Raw genomic sequence first — 18,957 nt, 5'->3', positions numbered from 1 at the left:
AAGATTCTTTTTGCTACAAGATGTGTGGTTCTAGGAGAATGCATGTACTGGCTGACAACACTAACAGCATAAGTAATATTTGGCCAAGTGAGACAGAGATATAGGAGCTTTCCTACCAATTGCTGGAACATAACTTTGTCTTCAAGAAGCTCCCCACTCTCGGCACTGATCCTGTGGTTCTGTTCAATTGGTGTACATGCAGGCTTGACACCTAACTTTCCAGTTTCTACCAACAAGTCTAGGACATATTTCCTCTGAGAGATATAGATCCACTGTTTGGATCTAGCAAACTCAATACCCAAAAAATACCGGAGTACACCAAGGTCTTTCACTTCAAATTCTTGATGAAAGAGTTGTTTAAGGGACTCAATCTCATGGCTATCATTCCCTATGACCGCAATATCATCAACATATACTGCCAGTAGTGTCAAGGAGGACTCCACCCTCTTGATGAATAGGGTAGTCTGAATCTGTCGAACCAAGCCCTAGGTGAGTGTTTCAAACCATACAAAGCCTTGTTGAGACGACAGACCTTCTTACCTATCTCTGCATCATAGAATCCAGGAGGCAAACACATGTAAACTTCTTCCTGCAAATCTCCATTCAGAAAGGCATTTTTCACATCCATTTGGTATAAAGGCCAAGTGTGGCTTGCTGCAAGGGATAATAGGACTCGAATAGTGGTCATCTTGGCTACCGGTGCAAAGGTCTCCAAGTAATCTATGCCATAAGTCTGTGTAAACCCTCTTGCAACTAACCGAGCTTTATATCTCTCAATAGATCCATCTGCACTATGCTTCACCGTAAATACCCATCTGCATCCAATTGATTTCTTTCCTTTGGGCAAATCAACTACCTCCCAGGTGTTGTTTTTCAATAGGGCATCCATCTCAGCTTGCATTGCATCTTTCCATTCCGGGATAGATAGGGCTTCTTGCACTGTTCTTGGAATAGGGACATTGGAAATGGAGCTAAGGTAGGACCTATAGGTAAGAGATAGACGATCATAGGATAAAAAATGGGAAATACAGTGGGTTGTAGATGTGGTACAATGTCGTTTCCCTTTACGGACTACAATCGGAAGGTCAAGATCATCTGTAGGAGGTGAAATGGCTGGGACTATAGTACCTAGACCTGGAGCTAGAGGTGAGATTGGAGCTGGCCTGGACTGTTGATGATCAAGATCGACCTGCCTGCACCGCCTGTGATAGACCCTTAACTCCTGATCCCTCTGACCACCCTCACCATTGCAGTTCTCCCTCAACTCCTGATCCCTCTGACTACCCTCACCATTACAGCTCTCATAACCCAATGGAATAGGTAAAGGAACTGCCCCACTCTCACTGCTCTCCCCCTGAAGACAAGGACTCAAACCCCCACTCTCGCTGCTCTCCCCCTGAGGGGAAACCCGAGGATAATAGGGTGTCCCCTCAAAGAAAGTGACATCCATGGAGACAAACTTCCTCCCTGAGACAGGATCATAACAGCAATAACCATTTTAAGTTTGTGCATAACCAAGGAAGATGCATTTGGAGGCTTTGGTTTTGAATTTGGAGTGATGGGGTCCGAGAAGTTGAACAAAGCATCTACAACCGAATGTCTTAAGGGGAATAGAAAACAAGTCCTCACGTGGGTGTAGAAGGGAAAAAGGAGATCTCATATCAAGGACCCTGGAAGGAACCCGATTAATAAGGTATACCGCCGTGAGGATAGCATCACCCCAAAAGCGGATAGGAACATTGGAAGTAACATTAGACTTCTAGCCACTTCCAAAATGTGTCTATTCTTCCTTTCAGCAACTCCATTCTGCTAAGGTGTATGAGGGCAAGAGCTTTAGTGGATAACCCCATGATGAAGAAGATAAGATGTCAATGATTTAGCAAAGTATTCCTTTACGTTATCAGATCTGAGAACTTTGATCTTGGCATCAAACTGGGTTATGATCATTTGGTGAAAATTTTAGGTCAGGGAAGGTACCTCATCTCGTGAACGCATGAAATAAACCCAAGAAAAACGGGTATGATCATCAACAAATAACAAGAAATATCTGTACCCACCCATGGAAGGGATATGATAAGACCCCCAAACGTCAGTATGCACAATATCAAAAGAATTATCACTCCTTTTATTACTCGATAAATAAGGCTTTCTACAATGCTTAGCAAACTCACAACTTTTACACTATAACTGAGACAACTCAATAGACTCAAATAAAGCAGGAAACAAACTCTGTAAAGACCGAAAAGACAAATGACCTAATCGGTTATGCCAAAGCATAACCGGATTCACACTCTGAGAAACAAAAGACATCTTCTCAACTGACTCTCCCTGATGGAACCTCTCCCCAAGCAGATAAATCCCATTCGTCTCACGGCCAGTCCCAATCACCTTCTTCGTCTCCAAGTCCTGAAAAACACATCGGTCAGGAAAGAATGTTACTGAGCAGTTCATATTCTTGGTAATACTACTGACTGAAAGAAGGTTAGTATCAAGCTTAGGAACATGCAAGACAGATGGCAGGGAGATAGTATCTGATAACTTGATGTCACCCTTTCCAGAAATAGGAACCAGGGAGCCATCAGCAATAGATACTTTATTCCTACCAGAAGACAAATGCTAAGTAGTAAACAGTGAAGGAAAGCTAGTCATGTGATCAGATGCACCTGAGTCTATTACCCAACAAGGTTCAGTAGTACCTGGAGCTGAGGCATGATAGGCTGAAGCTTGAGTACCTGAATGTGCGAAGGCAGATGTGGCAAGTGCTGATGAAGACTGTGGTGGTTGAGCTGAATTTCCAACTTCCTTTTCTAACTGTATTAGGGCAGCCCTAACTGCTGCTAAGGTCTCTAAAGATGTTCCTTTTGTGCCAGATGAGGATGCTGAATCAGTGTTCACGGCTACATGAGCAGTGCCCTTCTTGTTTCTCAACTTTGCAGGAACCAAGTGAGGGTGCAGTTTCCAGCATGTCTCTTTTGTATGTTTGGGCTTCTTACAATGTTCACATACCACATCCTTCTTGTCTTCCTTCCTCCTGTCCTTCTCTGAATCACCCCCTGATTTGGGTGTGACCGCTACAAAGGCTGGTGTGGAGGGTCGAGGTTGCATCATAACCTTCCTTCCGGTCTCTTCACTGTGTACAAATGAGTATGCCTGAGAGAGAGTCACACTGTCTCTAGTCAAAATCAGTTGTCGTACAATATCATACTCTGAATTTAGGCCTGCCAGAAACTCAAATACCCGGTTTGTCTCAACCTGCTTTCTATATATCTATGCATCTTTGGGACTCTCCCACTCAAGAGTCTCTAAGTGATCAATCTCACGCCACAGGGACTGCAAGGTAGAGAAATATACTGAAACCGGTCTCTCTCCTTGTTTAAGATTCTTCACTTCACATTTCAATTCATATGCTCTAGCAACATTAAGGGGTTGGGAATAAGTTTCTTTCATAACATCCCATATCTCCTTAGCTGTCTTTGCCCACAAATAATTCCGACTAATATGAGGCTGCATAGAATTACACACCCATGTCATAACCAAGTAGTTTTCTTGAATCCACTTGGTATATGTCGGGTCTCCCTTGGGAGGTTCCTTCATATCTCCCAAGAAGTACCCTAATTTACCTCTTCCACCAATAGCCATCATGGTTGATTGGGCCCATTCCAAATAGTTTGATCCATCAAACTTTACAGTCATAATCTAACCACCCATCTCAGAAACATTACCATAACTAATGTTCCCAAGGCTGCCTTCTACCTGATTTTTAAACTCCATTTCTGTCAAGTCTCAAAACAGCACTTGGACTACCAATCACAATCGAAAAACAGTATGGGCATGATCTGTCTTCATAGTGTATGTGCACAAAACTGGGATAATTCTGATCTGAAACCAACTAGCCAACACAACAATAGCTGTCCGTAGAGCTCTAACCCCTTAGAACTTTGAAAAAACAGCTTAAAAGAGGTCTGATATGCTTGGGAGAGTTAGGGTTTTAATCAGTCCTTAAAGTGAGCAATTCAGTTGCACAATCCACACAGTACTATATATATAGACTTGCAGTAGGGTTAATAAGAAACCCTAGAATCCGTATATATAAATCTCAAGGTTCAGTCAAACACTAGGGCTTGTCGCAAGATTACTTTCAAACCCTAGAGTAAAGAGAAACACAGTTGAGACAATTCGGCCTAGGGTTTGCTGTAAAACCCTAGTGAATCGCAGAGAGAAAACCCTATGATGGTTTGGCCTTCCCCTCCAAATAGGTCCAACCTATCTTCTCTGATCTAACTTCTCTTAGAAAGTAAATAACTTACAAGGAAAAAATGTTCGCTGCCTTCTAGGGTTACCCGAACCCTAGTCTTCCCTGATCCTTCCTGACCACCAACACTCTGCAACCCTAACAAGTTTCCAAAAGCTGCTAGCACTTCTGGCGATCTCCAAGAATCAGTCTGCGAACTCCTCCTTTTCAGCTCTCAGTTCTAGGAGATTCTCATGTGGTCGACTGGTATTAGACTCACATGAGAAACCCTAACTTGGCTCTGATACCATGTAGTTGTTCAAGACTGCTATCAGTCTTGATCATTAAGAAATTTCAGGTTCGAAGAGAAGAGAAAGTGAAGGAGGAGAAAAAGTGGTGAGAGAGCAGTAGAACACATATTTGAAGAGAAGAACAGAATCTCAATATTCTACCGCCACCACTTTAACTTAATATTTATATGTTATGCTAGTTACATGAAAGGACACATCTGTCCTTGGTGTTTACATCATAACACATAAATCGACCACAGTTGTGACTAGATACATTCTACCCTACGGACAGAGTGGGACCACAGCTGTGGGGCCCACATCAATGTTCTCTACAAGAAGAGTCTTGGGGCATTTATAGCTATGTCAGTTATGAAAAACGAAGAGTTTTTGGGCATTTATAACTAGGCCAGCTGGGCATTTATAGAGGGAGTCAGTTATGCTATCAGAAGGGTATAAGAAGGGGCTTTGGGGGATGGGGGTGGGGGGCATGTTTTCTTTGAGTAAAGAATATTGTGTGTTTGGGAGAGCCGACGCTCTCTCGAAGAACCGACCAACTGTTAATGCTTTCTGCTGAATGAATACTAGTTTCTTTTGTTGATGTTCGAGTGTGTGAACGCTGTTGTAAGTCTGTGAACTGCGTGTCAAATTTCTGGGTCATAACACCTCCCTATCTGAATGGTGAATTCCTCCTCCCAAAAGTCTTGTTGAAAAAAAAAAAAAAACAAAAAAAAGCAACAAGCCTTCACAATCAACATAGAACGTATTGGGCAATTATATGGGATCAATAAGAACAAAAAGGGAAGTTATTCATACAGTTAAGTTCTCAAAAGCACTTTTGAAGCGCTGCAACAGAAGTTGCATTTCATTTCCCTCTCCACCATAAAAAGCAATTGATTCAGCATTCTCTCGAACCCGTACAAGTCCATAACGAAAATCTGCTTCTTTTTTCTCTTGCAGAAAATTTAAGTTAACTAGACCCTGAAATTCACAAAGAAAACATTTTATATTAATTTGAGAAGATAAAGACAACATATTATGGGAAAAGATCTTGGAGATTGTAATAATGAGAAGGAAATTTACCCTTCCAAGAAATACACTTATAGCTGTTCCACCAAGGGAGTATACAAGAAGAACAGCAAACAATGGTGGGTAGATACCATATAAGATGTTACTAAATGATATCAAGTCTACAGCAGCATTGAAGAGTGTCAAAGAAAATGAAAGTGCTGTTCCAGTAAAGGAACTTAAGTCATCAACTATCCGCTGGTCTGGATTGTCAATTATTGACTGAGATTGGATTTTGTAAAATGTCCTATTTTTAAGATATCTTTCCATGTAATAGCTTGTCATCCATGACCTCCATCTCAAAGCAAGTGTTTCTCTTGCATAATCTCTCAATACAAAGAACTGAAAAACAAAGAAATAATTAGTAAAAGAAGTATAAAAAAGGTATATCAGAATAAAGAAACTATTAGGAACAGTGCGATCTTTTAAAATTCTTACAGAAATCAAATAGAAGTGGAACAATTGTTAACAGATGTGATATAGCATAGAATAAGTTATTAACAACCAAACTTACTGAGCATTTCACAATATTTTGAAGATGGACTCCATTTAAAGACTTCAACAAAGCTATAAAATTTTTGTTGGATAATAAATTAATAATTATGGCATCCAAATATGGGATTAAATTGGATGTTGTTGCTGTTGTTGATGTTGATGATTATGATTTATAACCTTTCCCAGGTTCACTGCTTAGATTAAAAGGAAAAATCTATAAAATGGTTGTAAGACCAGTAATGTGGTAGAGCAGAGTATTGGGCAGTACAAGAAACATGTCCAAAAAATAAGTATGACAGAATGTGTATGCTGAGATGGATGAGTGGAAAAACTACAAATGATAGGATCAGAAATGAAGTCATTTGAAGGAACCTAGGAGTGTGATAGAATATGTCCAAGATGACTTGGACACATGTACAGAAGACCATCAACAGCACCCATAAAAAGAAGAGATGTGTTGCAAGTTGAAGGGGTTAGAAGGGCTAGGGGCAGACCAAAAAGTACATGGGTTGAAGTAGAAGACCTAGCTCTACTGGTCCTATTGTTCCTTCCATTGCCTATGCAAAATCAATCAATACACGTGCTTTCCATGCCTCTGTTCTTACTCCTTCGATTATCTATTCAAGAGAATCTGATCATACAACCGATAGAATGTCCGTCCAGCTTATTTCCTATGGAGCATGTTCTGGTAGAGATGGAATTACTATGGCTGATGGATCCCATAATTCAATATATAGTGTGGAACTAATAAACTATCTCTTGATTCTGTTTTTTATGTGCCCCAGCTTCACACAAATCTCTTATCTGTCAGTTCTCTAACTAAAAGATTGAATTTTTGTGTTAACTTCTTACCAAAGACTAGTTTTTTCCAAGACCTGAGAACAGGAAGGATGATTGGAGAAAATGGAGTCTATCTTCTGGATCAAGATTCAAATTAAGATATGGCATGTCAGCCCTGGTCCTAGGCTGCCAAGTGTCAAATTGAGTTAAACAAGGCTATGACATTGTCACCTAGGCTATGTATCTTTTAAGTCTTTGAGATGTCTGTTTCCAGTTTATTTCAACTAGTGCCTCACCAGAGTCTTCAGTGTAAAGACTATTTTTTTAGTAATAAAAGAAGTTTATTTTGTAGAAATAAAGAGAGTTAGCCAAGGAGGCTATTTTTTTAATTTTACCTCTTGCTGTATTTTATTTTATCTTGTACACTAAGGAAAATTTGGTCGTTTTACAGTTTAATATAAATATCTTTCTTAGGGTGTCGATCTCTCCATTGGACAACCCACAAATCTGCTGCTGTCTCTCCTTTTTCCAGGGTTTACAGACTTAGATCAGACTCTGACATGGTATCAGAGCAGGTCACGATCTGATCTACTGAGTTTATTTTTCTGTCCTTCGAATCTTTTGGCATATAGGGGTCTTCCTAACAATACTTGGGAACCCTTTAGTGCCCTGGAAATTCTCTCCCAAGCTTGTTTTGATCAAACCTTGACAGCACTGAAATCTGGAAGTCTGTGCCACCAGATTTACTTCTTTTCTTCGATCTGCACTTGGAGACATCAGAACAGAATGGTGTTGCAGAAAGTAAGAATCGTCATCTTCTTGAATTTGCCTGTAGCATGATATTACACATGAATGTTCCCAAGCGGTTCTGGGTTGATGATGTGATAGTTGCGGCTTATGTCATCAATTGCATGCCATCTCGTCTCTTATAATACAAGGCCCCACATCAGCTCATATTTCTTCAATCCCCTTTGTTTTCTATTCCTTTGTGTGTGCTTGGTTGTAAATGCTTTGTTCAAGGTTTGTCCCCAAATTGGGGTAAGTTCGACCCCAAGTCTATCCCATGTATTTTTTTGGGTTAACCATCCTCCCATAAGGGCTACAAATGCTTTAACCCTACCTCTCACAAGTACTTTGTATCAATAGATGTCCTTTTTTGAGTTTGATCCTTTCTTCCCAGCCTAGGGGGAGAAGTTGGAGGAGGAGAGGCAAGTTCCTCAAGTTCCACTTCCTTTTATTCCTAACTCTACTCCATTTCATGTTTTTCTAAGGCATCGTAAGGAACAGCTGAGTTCAAAGGGTGTAGAGCAGCTAAAAACTGTGCATCCAACATCATTTGACTCCTTGGTGGCGGATTCAAGTACCCTTGTTCCCCTTGGTGTTACTAAGCTTGTTGTTGTTGATAATTCTATTAATGACCTTAGTGCTTCCATTGCTCATAGGAAGGGTGTTAAATCATGTACTACTAAGCACCCTATTGCCCATTTCTTGTGTTATGAAAACATCTCAAAAAAAGATCAAGGGGAACATGATCTAACACCCTATTGCCCATTGCTCATAGGAAGGGTGTTGCTATTGATAATTCTACAAATGACCTTAGTGTTTCCTTTGTTCCCCTGCCATTGATTGTGTCTCCATTCCCAAAAATGTTGCGAAAGCTTTGTATATCCCTAAATGGACAGATGCAATGAAGGAAGAAATGTGTTCTCTACAAAAAAAAACGTTTGGGAGTTAGTGGATCTTCCTGAAGGCAAAGAGTCACTAGGGTGCAAGTGGGTGTTCATAGTGAAACGCAAGGCAAATAGAACAATTGAGAGGTATAAGGCCAGTTTAGTTGCAAAAGGGCACACATAGGTTATGAGGCCGACTATGCAAAAACCTTTGCCCTTGTTGCTAAAATGAACACCATTCGGATCATGTTATCCTTGGCTGTTAACTTTGACTGGGAGCTTCATCAACTAGACATTAAAAATTCTTTTCTGAAGAAGAAGTATATATGCTTATCGTATGAGTATTTTTGGTATATTTCCTTTCTATTATTGCAAGTTGCCACCCTATGTATAAATACCAACTTAGGTGCCGCCAGCAACTTAGTTGAAAGGAACTGTTTTCTTCTCTCTTCTCTTCTCCTCTCCTTTCTTCTCCCTTTTTCTACTTTCTTTCTTCTTTGCTGGACTACACCAAGCATGGACATATGAAGGAAGTGTATATAGATGCAGACTGGGACGGTTGTATTGATCAAAAGAGATCCACCTTAGGTTATTGTGCTATGGTGGCAAGGAACATTCTTTCATGGAGTAAAAAGCAATCTGTGGTGGCTAGATCTTCTTTTGAGGCAGAGTATAGGGCAATGGCCCGTGGAGTGTCCGAGTTACTATGGCTTAGATCGCTTCTGGAACGGGGCATTGATGGGCAGCAGAGAGTTCCAGGAGGCAGTAAGATGGAGAAGAGAACTGAAGATCAAAGTTATAAAAACACACAAAAAAATGTTTGAGGAAGGAAGAAGTAGAGGAGCTGCAGCCTTGGGAAGTTTAGGAAGAAAAGAGCGCTACGATATTCCTAGTGAGAGAAGTTGTCTGTTGGCTGAAAGGTTTCCTGGAAGGAGTAGTTTACTCTATCAAAAAACAGGGGTGGAAGAGCTATTTGGATGTAATGGGGAAGAGGTATGGAATAGAAATGAGGAAGAACTTGAAAAGGCAGTTTGTTGCTGTAACAAAACATTTTGATGACTATAGGAGGCAATTGGCTTGCTATCCAGAAGGGAGAGAAAAGGTTGGCAAGCGTTTGCTAATAAAATCTAGGAGTTTCAACTGAGAAAGGATGAAGTATAGAAGGAAGAAGAGGAGATGGTGAGAAGGTAACAGTTAGAGCAAGGGGTGCAAGTAAAACTCTACCCACAGCTTCATAGTCGAAGGGGGAGGAGATGGAGGAAGGAGGGGTGAGAAAAGGAGCCCTCATCCAATTTTGGTTGGGTCAAACATTAACAAAAAATTGATAATCAATGAAGGAAAAGAGTGTTGGAAACAATGGGTAGTTCTTACAACACCAAGAGATGTTAAAGATTGGGGGAAGATACGAAATGCATATTGAAGAAGTTTGGCTTCAAGTCCCCTACTTCAGCTATGCCCTTTGGCAATCAAAAAGCAATCTTAGATCTTGGAAAAGAGGGGATGATCATTTCCGATGTTGAGACAGTGTAAACCCTAGAGGGTTTGGTGATGCTTGAAAACTGACATGCATCATGTAACCAACTTGATATACCCCATGGGAGTTTTACAGTAAAGTTATTTAGCCTCCCTATAAATCTCTAGAACGAATAGTCCATAGAAAATTGTGAAGTTGCTAGGAGGAACTCTTGTGAAATGTAGCCTTAATGATTTGCAGGTGGTAAGAATGGTAGTGAAGGGGCTAAAACTAGGCAAAATCCCCAAGGATTTGGACATGTTCATTGATGGTTTGTGACTGAAAGTCTGGATGGTTTCAGAATATGAAACGTCTACGGGAATCTTGGTCGAAGGTTGAAGATGAAAGCTCATTGATGGAGTGGGCGACACATGGAGGAGAAAGGAAAAGGGCAATAGAGAGAATTGAGGGGCAAGTGTTGGATGAAGGTTGAAGCTCAATTGTCAGTTCCAAATGGTCGAGCAAAGTTTTTAACCAAAAAGGAAATGAATTTAAATTTTTTGAAAATGGAAAAAGAAATTTGGATAGCAAGTCTTTTGTTATGGGCCAGTGGGGCAATCAAAAAGGTCTCACATGAGTTATTATTGACCCATATGAGTCAAGGTCCATGTCTATGTAGAGGGCCGACTAGGGATGATAAGTTAAGTTTATCTTTTTTTCTATCAATAACAAAAGATTTCATTAATGAAAATTAAGGATACAATGGGAAGAGATAAACTCTGTTATCTCCCCCAACAGCAAACAAACAAAACAGAAAAAGTTTTACAATTGAGCCCAAAACAAAGCACCCCTATTCACAGCTTGTTTAGCTAAGCCATCAGCAAAAGAGTCGGAACATCTCTTAACCCAAGTCACTTTCACTTCCATGTCCTTTGTCAGCTACTTAAGTTTTTTCTTTTCATTGTTGCAAGTCCGCAGACCATTTTTGTCTTCTTTCAACTAGCCCACCACCAATTTGGAGTTTCCTTCTATAACCAGCTTCCTTATATTTAACTCCTTAGCTCTCTGTACGCCTTCCAATGCGCCAAGATCTCAGCTCTAAGGGAGTCACCTGCTCTAATTGGACTTGAGAACAAGGCAATTATTTTCCCTTCCTCATTCCTTAAAACAACCCTAATACCCAAAGGCCCTAGGTTACCAACACTGCTTCCATCAAAATTCATCTTGAAGAAGACGCTAGGAGGGGGGTCCATACCGGAACTGACACCTCTTAACATGGAACTGAATAAGCAACTTCTTTCCACTTTCTTGGCAAATCATCCATCAACACATTGTTGAATAACTCCATAGATTTAAGCCAATTTACAACTATAATAAAAATCACCTCTTGAATAGCTTCCTTGGTTCTCTCCCTTCTTGTAAAGATTCTTGAATTTCTATCTTCCCAAATGGCTTCTCAACACAAAATAGATCATCGAAGGAGATTCTGTAATGGAGACCAAGGGCTTTTTCACAAGAATCTCATGCAAGTTGAATCATTTTGGACCAACCAAACCCAAGATACACAAGAGATTGAAAAGAAGATGTTAAGGATGCAGATGGAGATTGGGTAAACTATGCTTCAAAAATGATGAGAGCTCGGACTCTGAGACTAGCTCATTGATCAATAGTTTGGGGGAAGGTGGTGAAGATGGAGAAGATAGACAAGAGGTGTATGGTACAGCTATGCATTTCAAAGAAGAAATCAAAAATACTCCAACCTTACTTTGGATCTATCAAAGAGGGTGGAAGATAAACTAGAGTTGCACAGGGATATTGGTGAAAACCTTTAAAGCCTAAATAGAGAAATTCCAAACCAAATTAAAAGTTCCAGGCAGGGAATTGGCGACGGTATTCAAAGGCCTAACAGAGAGATGTCAGGTGGGGAACTAGGATAATTGATAAGTGACAGATTCTTGAGGGTGAACAACGGGTAGTGTCACAGACGGAAGGTGCTTTCCAACAAAATCTACCACGGTTCCTTCTCTTCAGTCTCCCTCTAAGACTTCTTGCTCAAGTACATTTGTCATTTCAGTTTTGGATATTAATGATTGTTCTATACCTGTTAGTTATCCTCCAAGTATTCTACAGCCTTCCGATTTGCGAGTCCAAGGTAATGCAGATCAAAGTATAAATGAGAAGCTTGTTGATAAGGAAGGATTTGGGGAAAATAGGTTGTGAATGTGGAAGAAGGTAGAAGAATTTAGGAAATGATAGAGGCTTTATTTGAGGAGTTAAAGAAAATAGAAGTTGAGGGAGAAGGTGACAGAAATAAAATTGAGGATGGCAATGTAGATGTGAGGGTAGAGGGGAGTGGGAAAGATAAAAAAGTATGTAGAGAAGGTTCGGTGAAGAAGAAAGATAGCAAGAATGAGGACTTGGTGGATTTTGCCAGAAAACATGGTTGTAGCGTTAAAGACCCAATTGGTTTGAAAACATATTTAAGGAAAAAACAAGGGTGAAGGAAAGATGAGGAAAAGAAACTTGAGTGAAGTTGAAAATTTGAAGTTGGACATTGAAAGGGACAAGGAGTTTAGTGTGAGAAGAGAAAGGAAAAAAGAGAGAAAGTAGGAAAAAGAACATTAGGAGGGGAGTTAAAAGATATGAAGATTCAAGCTAGAATGTTCATAGCCTAGGTAGTGCTAGGAAGAGAGCAATTATTAAGGAAGTGGTAAGAAAAGAGAATCCCGGTATTGTTGTCCTTCAAAAAACCAAATTGGTAGAGTTTGATAGTAGATGGGCAAAAAGTGTATGGAGCACTAAGGGAGGAGGTCTTCTAGAGGCATGGTAACTTTATGGAAATAGGAGAAGATGATTGGAACTGAAGAACTTGTGGCTAAATTTACAGTATGTATAAAGTTTCACCAAGTGGAGGATGGTTTTGAACTGGTATTAACAAATATGTATGGTCCAAATGGATATAAGGAGAGGAATGAAATGTGGGACGAATTGGGAGATATAAAAGGGTTGTAGGAGAGACCCTGGTGTATTGGTGGAGATTTTCATGTGATAAGATTTACTAAAGAAGCAAATAATAGGAGACAAAGCATCACCACAAGAATGAGAAGGTTTAATCAATTCATAAGTGCTTTAAGCTTAAAGAATCGCCCCTCTTACATAGTAATTTTACCTTGTCCAGCCTCCAAGCTATCACAATTTGCTCCAAACTGGATTGATTTCTCTTCTCATTGGACTGGGAGGAGCACTGGGGTGGTCTAGTGTCTAGAGCTTTGCCCAAACTAATTTCGAGTCATTGGCCTATCTCCATTCCTAAGGAGGAGTTTGATGGTAGAGGACCAGCTCCCTTTTGCTTTGAGAACATGTGGATGTGTCACCTGGCTTTATACAAAAGATTAGAGAGTGGTGGGAGGAAAACATCCTAAGAGTTGACTAGAAAGGGTGAGATTTCATAGGGAGCTGCAAGATTTAAAATCCAAGATTAAGGAATGAAATATTTTTGAATTTGGAAGGATTGAAGAGAGTAAGCAAACATTGGTTAATCAAAATGAGGAATTAGATAAAAGAGAGGAGACGAGTACTTTTGAGGAAGGAGATAGGGAAATTAGGTGGTCACTGAGGAAACAACTAGAAGATCTACTTCATAAGGAGGAAATAAGATGGTGTCAGACAGTTCTCATGGGCTCAATTGTAAAAAGAAGTTATGTTGGGTTAGGGAGAGAGAAGAGGGTATATCTCTCTCTAACTTTGTTTTATTGTACTCTTGTAATTCCTTTCTAATCTTAATGAATTTTCAGTTACCAATAAAAAAAAAAAGACTATGGATCTATTTCACCAATTCTCCTTTAATGATATTTGGAGGAATTGACCAACAGTAGCAAGGTGTTCTTCCATAAAGAATAGGGTGGTAGCAAACTGGGCACCCCCTCCTGAAGGCTCTTTGAAGCTGAACTTTGATGGGAAATAAGTTTGGAGAGATTGCACTTTTCTACTCAGGTCCCTTGGGAATTGGGGACTCTGTTAGGGCAGAATTATTAGCTGCCCTACAAGGAGTGCAGTTTGCAAATCAACTAGGTCTGGAGCAGCTTTTGATTGAAGGGGATTCCAAGGTGGTAGTGGGCTGGTTGAAGGACCCAGAGACTTATGTGTGGTCTTACAAAAATGAAGTCAAGAAATTTAAGTGGCTAACAGTCTAACACATAATATGTCTATAAGAATACAATGGGTGGGGAGATCAGCAAATGCACTGGCTGATTGTCTAGCCAAGCAAGAGGCAAATAGGGAACAGTTGTTTTGGCTCAGGTGTAATTTGATACTTATTTACAGTGTACATTGTTAGGAGAAGTCGTAGTTTGCACCTCTCCAAGGGATGCATCTTATTCTTGGCCTTTGTTCCCATTTGATTTGACCATAATATGGTGATCTACATGAAAAGGTATATGATAGGCATTCTCAATCTCAGTCTAATCACACCTTATCCATTAAGTGGCAAAGTATTCCGTTGATTACACTTACTATTCATGTTGATGATGATAGTAGTGACTAGTAATAAGGAATCATCAGACTGAATAAGGTACTTTGTTAATTTTGTGTCCCAAATATACCAAATAAGGAATCATCAGACTGAATAATAGTAGTGACTAGTAATAAGCAAGTTGGTATCTATACATGACATGACTAGGACAAGGACAAATATACCAAATGCAGTGAGTGTAGTTAGCCATAGATGCTCCTAGAAATTCTCAACCAGCTGCAACAGAGAGGATTTGGGCCTATTTCAAAAAACATCCAGGCAAAAGTATCTTCTTTGCTAATCATGGTGACATGAAAGTGGAGGCCTTATGCAAATGGAGCTTGTTCACTTAACGATAGGTGTTCTACATTTGAGTATTGCACTTTTGTTGATAGAAATTTGATCTCTTGGAAAAGGAAAAAATTTAGTTGTTGCGTGCTCCAATGCTGAAGCAAAGTACAAGGTCTTGGCACATGGTGTGTCAAAAATCTTGTGGATTTGGTCTCTACTTGGAGAGATGGGAGTTGAATTCCAGAAGCCACTAATGTTGTACTGTGATAATCATGCCACCATTAATATTGCTTACAACCTGGTTCGACGTGCTAGGTTCAAACACATAAAGGTTGATAGTCTTTCCTTTTCTCATTTTCCTTTTTTTTTCTTGTTTTTGGCTTTGTGGAGCTATGCAACAGGTGGTAGCCCATAACCCCCCAACCCTGGTGACAGCCACCTGTTTCAGATTTATTTTATTACTTTTATTGTTGTTTTATAGTTGATTAATGATGTCAATGGGTCATTTTGTGTCCAAATCCAGTTAGACCCAGACCCAACCAATAAGTGGATGTGCAAAACCAGTTCCAAACCAGACCCTATAGGATCTATAATCAGAACTATCAGGTCTGACCAGATAAGACTCAATTGTAATTGACAGCTATACTTTTAACCTGTAATTTGACAATAAACCTACTTATTTGTTAAATCCACATATTTGGACATCACAATATAATAACATTACAAGTATATCATGAGAAACATAGGTATCTTTTATTGTAAAATAGAAAAAAAAAAAAGTATTAGACTGGGGATACCTTTGCAATATGCCAATATGTATGTGTATGATTATATACGCAATTATATATATAGTTTATTTGTGTCTTACTTGGTTTGGAACAACCAAAACCGATCCCAACCCAATTATACTTGGGATGCATAATGCAGACACTATAAGTTTGGTTCTGGTCTATTGGGTCTGCCTGACCTAGTGACAGCCTATAGCTGCTGTTATAGCTTTTACTTGTTTTATATTATTTTTTTCTTATTATGGGCAGACAGGAATGTACATTCAGTTTTCGCTTCTCTTCTAAAATTTTCTCTCTTCTCTGAAATTAAACTAGCAAACAATTTATTTTCCTTTAGTTCTAGAGAGACAAGTAAATTATTTAAAAAAACTAATATCTTCTCATATGTGGAGTCAATTTGGAAATGCTTCAATATGGATTGTAGGGCAATACCTACTAAAGTGCAGCAATATGCTCACCGGAATTCCTCCAGCAAAACCGCCAAGGTAGTACAATAGTTGTTTTGTAAATTGTTCTTGATCTTTGTCTTGCAAGATTGAAAAACAGAATATAATTTAATTGATGAAAACACACTTAACCTTCTAAATGTTTCTATCATAAAGCTTTTATGTGTGGATTGTGATAATACTGGATAAAAAAGGCTAACAAAGAGAAGATATAAACTATTAAGACTTACTTGCAAGTGCATTGTAGAAATCCCGACCAAGAAAACTAAATCCAACACTAATTCCTGTAGTACCCAGGGTGAGAGCAAAAACAGCAGCCAATTGTAGCCTAGCTTGGACTTTATCATCTGATGACCAATATGGAGCTGCAACTTTCCAAAATCTTCTCCACAGTGTTGGAAGATCAGGTCCCTTTCTTTGTGAATCCTAGTGCAGCAGAAAATCCAAAACAAAAAAAACAAAGGTGAAAATTCAAGAGAGCTTAGCTCAGTCAAGAGAACCAAAGAGCAATAACAGGAAATTTTCAATTTAATCAAGTATAGATCCATAAGGGATAGCCAAATAAAAATAGAAGAAAATTCCAAAAGAACCAATAATGCAAGCATGCAGCACTAGCTGAAAGGGTGATTCAGAAAGACTTTTAAAACAATACAAAAGATTATAGATCTGTCAAATGTCTATAGAATAGAAGAGCAATAATAGGCATCTTTTACTAGGTACATAAATCAGATTAATCAGATAGTCCCAAATTTTAGCAAAACAACATAAGAAACCCCAACAACGAATAAAACAGTAGGAATTCCATCCCCAAGAAAACAACAAGTAAAACCAGCTCTGTGTGTGTGTGAGAGAGAGAGAGAGGGAGAAGAGCTTTGAATTACTAAGAGAAAAGATCCAAGACATCACAAAATTTAAATAAATGATAAGAGACCAAAACGAGAAATAACGAGCATTTTCCAATTTGATCGAGGAATTCCTAAAACATGAAATTTCACTGTAAAACCTTATGGATTATCATTATCCTACAAAATAAATGAAACAGCTTATCTAAGAGAGATACAGGGACTATTAAAAAGAATAAGTTGCTGATGATAAATAATATACCTTATCCTGTTCAGATGCAGAAAATGGAGATTCATTTGAAGTTGCGGAAGCTACTATACTTAATTTCCGAAAGGAATGCGATCCAGTTCTCTTCCTTGTTTTGGTAGCCATAGCGTGAAACGAAAGTGGAAATAAAAGAGGTTTTAGTGCAGAGGTAGAGATTGGAGGATGAGAAACAATGGGAGTGAAGACCATTTGAACATTGTTGGAGGCATAGAGAGGTGTTGTTAAAATCATTTTTTATTATAATAAATAATTCGTACTCAACTTTTCCCTTCTTCGGGAGAGCGCCAAAGCGTGATACGCGAGAGTTAGTTTGAGAGAGAGAGATTGTACTGTCCCTGAAAAGCGCGCGCTGTTCTAGTTTATACAATTTCGTAATCTGTTTAATTATGTAGTAGTTCTTTCGATCTTTGTTAGTGCCGTGGCGCGCAGAGCAAACTCCCTGGAAAGTTTTCTACCGCAGATGGTCTATCCGAAGTGAGTAGAGATCTAATCTATATTTTCAATTTTCTTGTTTTTCTTAAAATTTAAAAATTAGACACGCCAGTTTGGATCTGACTGATACCAAATTACCGGCACACGATCCCAACAGCCATCGCAGCCGTAGGACCAGATCCGGACGTCCGGCAACTGGGCTCGGATCTCTTAATGCGCTCCAACATCATCCATCTCCGCACAGCACATACACGATGCGGGGTCGTGAGTCGTGACGAGAGTCCAAATCTATTCCTCACGAAGCGCGCCTCACACTGAACTCACATCTTGTCTTAGACACACATCATAAATATCTAGGGCTGTTCAGAAAAATGTCCAATCTGACCAAACCGACCAATCCGGACCGACCCAACCCAAGTCAGCTGGGTTTTCATCAGTACCGGTCAGTTTCGGGTTGGAAAAATATATAAACTGATATATCGAATCGGTTTCGGTTTTCTTGTGTGAAAATCGAAACCAACCCGACCCAAACTGAACTAGTCTTCTACTAGTTTGGTAGTTCCTAGTTTGAGTGGTTTCCTACTTAACTATAACTAGTCTTCTACTAGAACTAGAAGGCCAATTAGGCAATTACAATTAGAATAGGCAATCTATCATAGTTTCTAACTTTCTATAATCTTTTACACCAAATAGGCAACTCATTAGGCAATTACAATTAGAATTCAATTAAGTGTCTTTTTGTACAGGAGCAAAGCCGAAATCGACCCAACCCGATTCAAACCGACTAGGTCGGTTTGGCCTATCAGTGGGTCGGTTTCAGTTTCCACCTCAGGTAACCCGACCAAGTCGGGTCGGTTGAGAAAACCCCAATAAACTGATCCACCCCGACCCGTGAACACCCCTAGAAATATCTTCCATATTTGTATTTATTATTCATTGAGAGATGTTTCAAATACCAGGTGGGATGTGGCTGTGAGGTGCACTCTGTGAGAAGTAAATCCTAATTCTCATGATGATGGGTCACTGTCTCACAATGAGATGTGCAGACAGATTATTGGGATGGGGTTGGGAGCAGATCCCATATATTGGGACCAGATCTAAACTTTCTTTCCCCTCTGGATCTGATGCCCAATACTTGTACCCACATCTATACCCACGAGCACTGCCGTCGTGTATTGGGAACATCTCCCTATGAATGAAAAGTGATATATTGCCAATGCACAACTTTTATGTTCTGTGGGTTGAATTGTGGAAACAAGTAGTGGGTAGCATATCCGAGTCCCTTTCTTTCATTGAATTGAGATTTGCTCCTTAGAGAGTACACTCCAACCAACCTCACAGCCCATCCCACCGTGTAATGGGAACCCCATGAATAACAACAGAAATTATAGGAGAA

General features: G+C 39.6%; 1 protein-coding gene across 1 annotated transcript in view; it reads right to left on the bottom strand.

Annotated features, from left to right (window-relative positions):
* ABCD2 (ABC transporter family protein) overlaps window positions 1–17,492 on the bottom strand; it is an 83,576-nt gene extending 66,084 nt beyond the window's left edge. Inside the window, exons 1-5 of the mRNA XM_088956383.1 lie at window positions 17,124–17,492; window positions 16,250–16,445; window positions 16,032–16,099; window positions 5,602–5,928; window positions 5,335–5,499 (exon numbers count right to left, since the gene is read on the bottom strand). Coding sequence (XP_088812509.1) covers window positions 5,335–5,499; window positions 5,602–5,928; window positions 16,032–16,099; window positions 16,250–16,445; window positions 17,124–17,360 — 993 coding nt within the window. The 5' untranslated portion in view covers window positions 17,361–17,492. The remainder of the gene's footprint in view (window positions 1–5,334; window positions 5,500–5,601; window positions 5,929–16,031; window positions 16,100–16,249; window positions 16,446–17,123) is intronic.
* Window positions 17,493–18,957: the final 1,465 nt, after the last annotated feature.

Source organism: Nelumbo lutea, chromosome 7, assembly GCF_056320005.1.
Source record: "Nelumbo lutea isolate HS-2025 chromosome 7, American lotus-T2T, whole genome shotgun sequence".
Taxonomy (NCBI): Eukaryota; Viridiplantae; Streptophyta; class Magnoliopsida; order Proteales; family Nelumbonaceae; genus Nelumbo; species Nelumbo lutea.
The sequence above is the reverse complement of the archived record's forward strand: the minus strand, read 5'-3'. Positions and strand labels throughout refer to the sequence as shown.